The sequence below is a fragment of the Marmota flaviventris genome, chromosome 6, assembly GCF_047511675.1.
Source record: "Marmota flaviventris isolate mMarFla1 chromosome 6, mMarFla1.hap1, whole genome shotgun sequence".
Lineage (NCBI taxonomy): Eukaryota > Metazoa > Chordata > Mammalia > Rodentia > Sciuridae > Marmota > Marmota flaviventris.
This window is the reverse complement of record NC_092503.1, coordinates 81,089,965-81,092,530: the sequence shown is the minus strand read 5'-3', so window position 1 is coordinate 81,092,530 and position 2,566 is coordinate 81,089,965. Positions and strand designations below refer to the sequence as shown.

Sequence of the window (2,566 nt, the reverse complement as noted above, 5' to 3'; positions counted from 1 at the left end):
GATAATCAGTCTGTAAACACAATACATGTAGATAACAAATAATGAATCAGACAACATTTATTCAGCATTCAGCCTCTGCCAAGAATTTACATTTTACATTCTCTCATGCTGGCTTCCCAAATGCCCTATGTGGTAGATCTTTATAAAAGTTATTTACTCAAAGTCGGCTGGCCAACATGGTGATGTTCAGAGCAATCTGATTCAAGAAAAAATACTCTTAACACTTATCAGCTAGGTTCAGAAATATACAGATGTCTGGGAAACTGAGTCACATTAGATAAGGGGGTTAGCTTTAGGGACAAAGGAACTGCAGAAAACAGGACTTATTTCAAAGAGCAGGACTAGGCACAAAAAGCTTATAGCAGCTCAATTCACAATAGCTAAACTATGGAACCAACCTAGGTGCCCTTCAATAGATAAACAGATAAAGAAAATGTAGTATGTATACACATTGGAATATTACTTGGTTATAAAAGAATAACTTTATTACTTTTGCCAGTAAATGGATGGATCTGGAGACTATTATGCTAAGCAAAATAAGCCAATGCTAAGAAAAACAAAGGTGGTGGTTGATTCATCCTTCCTCAGCCGCGGGTGCTCGCAGCTCGGAAATGGCGGGATTTGGTGCTATGGAGAAGTTTTTGGTAGAATACAAGAGTGCAGTAGAGAAGAAGCTGGAAGAGTATAAATGTAACACCAATACAGCAATTGAACTAAAATTAGTTCGTTTTCCTGAAGATCTTGAGAATGACATTATATTATATTCCTGAATATATATATTATATTATATTCCTGAATATACCCATCAACTCTTTGGGGATGATGAAACTGCTTTTGGTTACAAGGGTCTGAAGATCTTGTTATACTATATTGCCGGTAGTCTCTCAACAATGTTTCGCGTTGAATATGCATCTAAAGTCGATGAGAACTTTGACAGTGTGGAGGCAGATAATGTTGAAGGCAAAATCAGACAAATCATTCCACCTGGATTTTGCACAAACACAAATTATTTTCTTTCTTTGCTGGAAAAGGAAATTGATTTCAAGCCATTTGGGACCTTACTTCATACATACTCAGTTCTCAGTCCAACAGGAGGAGAAAACTTTACTTTTCAGATATACAAGGCTGACATGACATGTAGGGGCTTTCGAGAATATCATGAAAGGCTTCAGACCTTTTTGATGTGGTTTATTGAAACTGCTAGCTTTATTGACGTGGATGATGAAAGATGGCACTACTTTCTAGTATTTGAGAAGTATAATAAGGATGGAGCTACACTCTTTGTGACCGTAGGCTACATGACAGTCTATAATTACTATGTGTACCCAGACAAAACCCGGCCACGTGTAAGTCAGATGCTGATATTGACTCCATTTCAAGGTCAAGGCCATGGTGCTCAACTTCTTGAAACAGTTCATAGATACTACATTGCATCTCCTACAGTTCTTGATATTACAGCGGAAGATCCATCCAAAAGCTATGTGAAATTAAGAGACTTTGTGCTTGTGAAGCTTTGTCAAGATTTGCCCTGTTTTTCCCGGGAAAAATTAATGCAAGGATTCAATGAAGAGATGGCAATGGAAGCACAACAGAAGTTCAAAATCAATAAGCAACACACTAGATGGGTTTATGAGATTCTTCGATTGCTGGTAACTGACATGAGTGATGCTGAACAATACAGAAGCTATAGGCTGGATATTAAAAGAAGACTAATTAGCCCATATAAGAAAAAACAAAGAGATCTTGCTAAAATGAAAAAATGTCTCAGACCAGAAGAACTGACAAACCAGATGAACCAAATAGAAATAAGCATGCAACATGAACAGCTGGAAGAAAGCTTTCAGGAACTAGTGGAAGATTACCGACGTGTTATTGAACGACTTGCTCAGGAGTAAAGATTATACTACTCTGTACAGGAAGCCTGCAAATTTCTGTACATTGTGCTGTGGAAAACCTGATGGTTAATTTTCAAATATTGTAACATTTTACTTACATTAAATGTTATGTATGTTATCTTTAGTTGAATATTTTCTTCTGAGATTGTATATTTTAAAATACTGTCTAGAGTTTATGAGCATATATTGCATTAAAAAAAGATATAGCTTCTGAAATACTATGGTTGCTTTCTTCTTAACCAGTATAATAAATGCTTAGTTGTGATATGAAAAAAAAAAGAAAAAAGAAAAACAAAGGTGGAAGGTTGTTTCTGATATGTGGATGCTAACACACAACAAGGGAGTGGGGGAAGAATAGATTAGAAAAAGGGGAATGAAGGAAGGGAGAGGGGATAAGAATAGGAAAGACAGTAGAATGAATCTGACATAACTTTATTATGTACATATATGAATATACCACAGTGAATCTCATCATGTACATCCAAAAGACTGGGATCCTAATTAGAATAAGATGTACTCCATGTTTGAATAAATATATCAAAATATACTCTACTGTCATGTATAACTAAAAAGAACAAAAATAAATGAAAAATATTTTTAAATACTTGTTCAACCAATAAAGTCTTAGTTGACAAATTTTAACACATTCTACATAACTGTTATTTAATCTA

At 35.2% G+C, this 2,566-nt stretch overlaps 1 protein-coding gene across 1 annotated transcript; it reads left to right on the top strand.

Moving 5' to 3' along the window:
- The first annotated feature begins 593 nt into the window (after positions 1 to 593).
- LOC114086819 (histone acetyltransferase type B catalytic subunit-like) lies at positions 594 to 1,993 on the top strand. The gene is given in 1 exon segment (XM_034636407.2): positions 594 to 1,993. A coding segment is annotated over 1 exon segment (1,284 nt). The 5' UTR covers positions 594 to 611; the 3' UTR covers positions 1,896 to 1,993.
- The last annotated feature ends 573 nt before the right edge of the window (positions 1,994 to 2,566 follow it).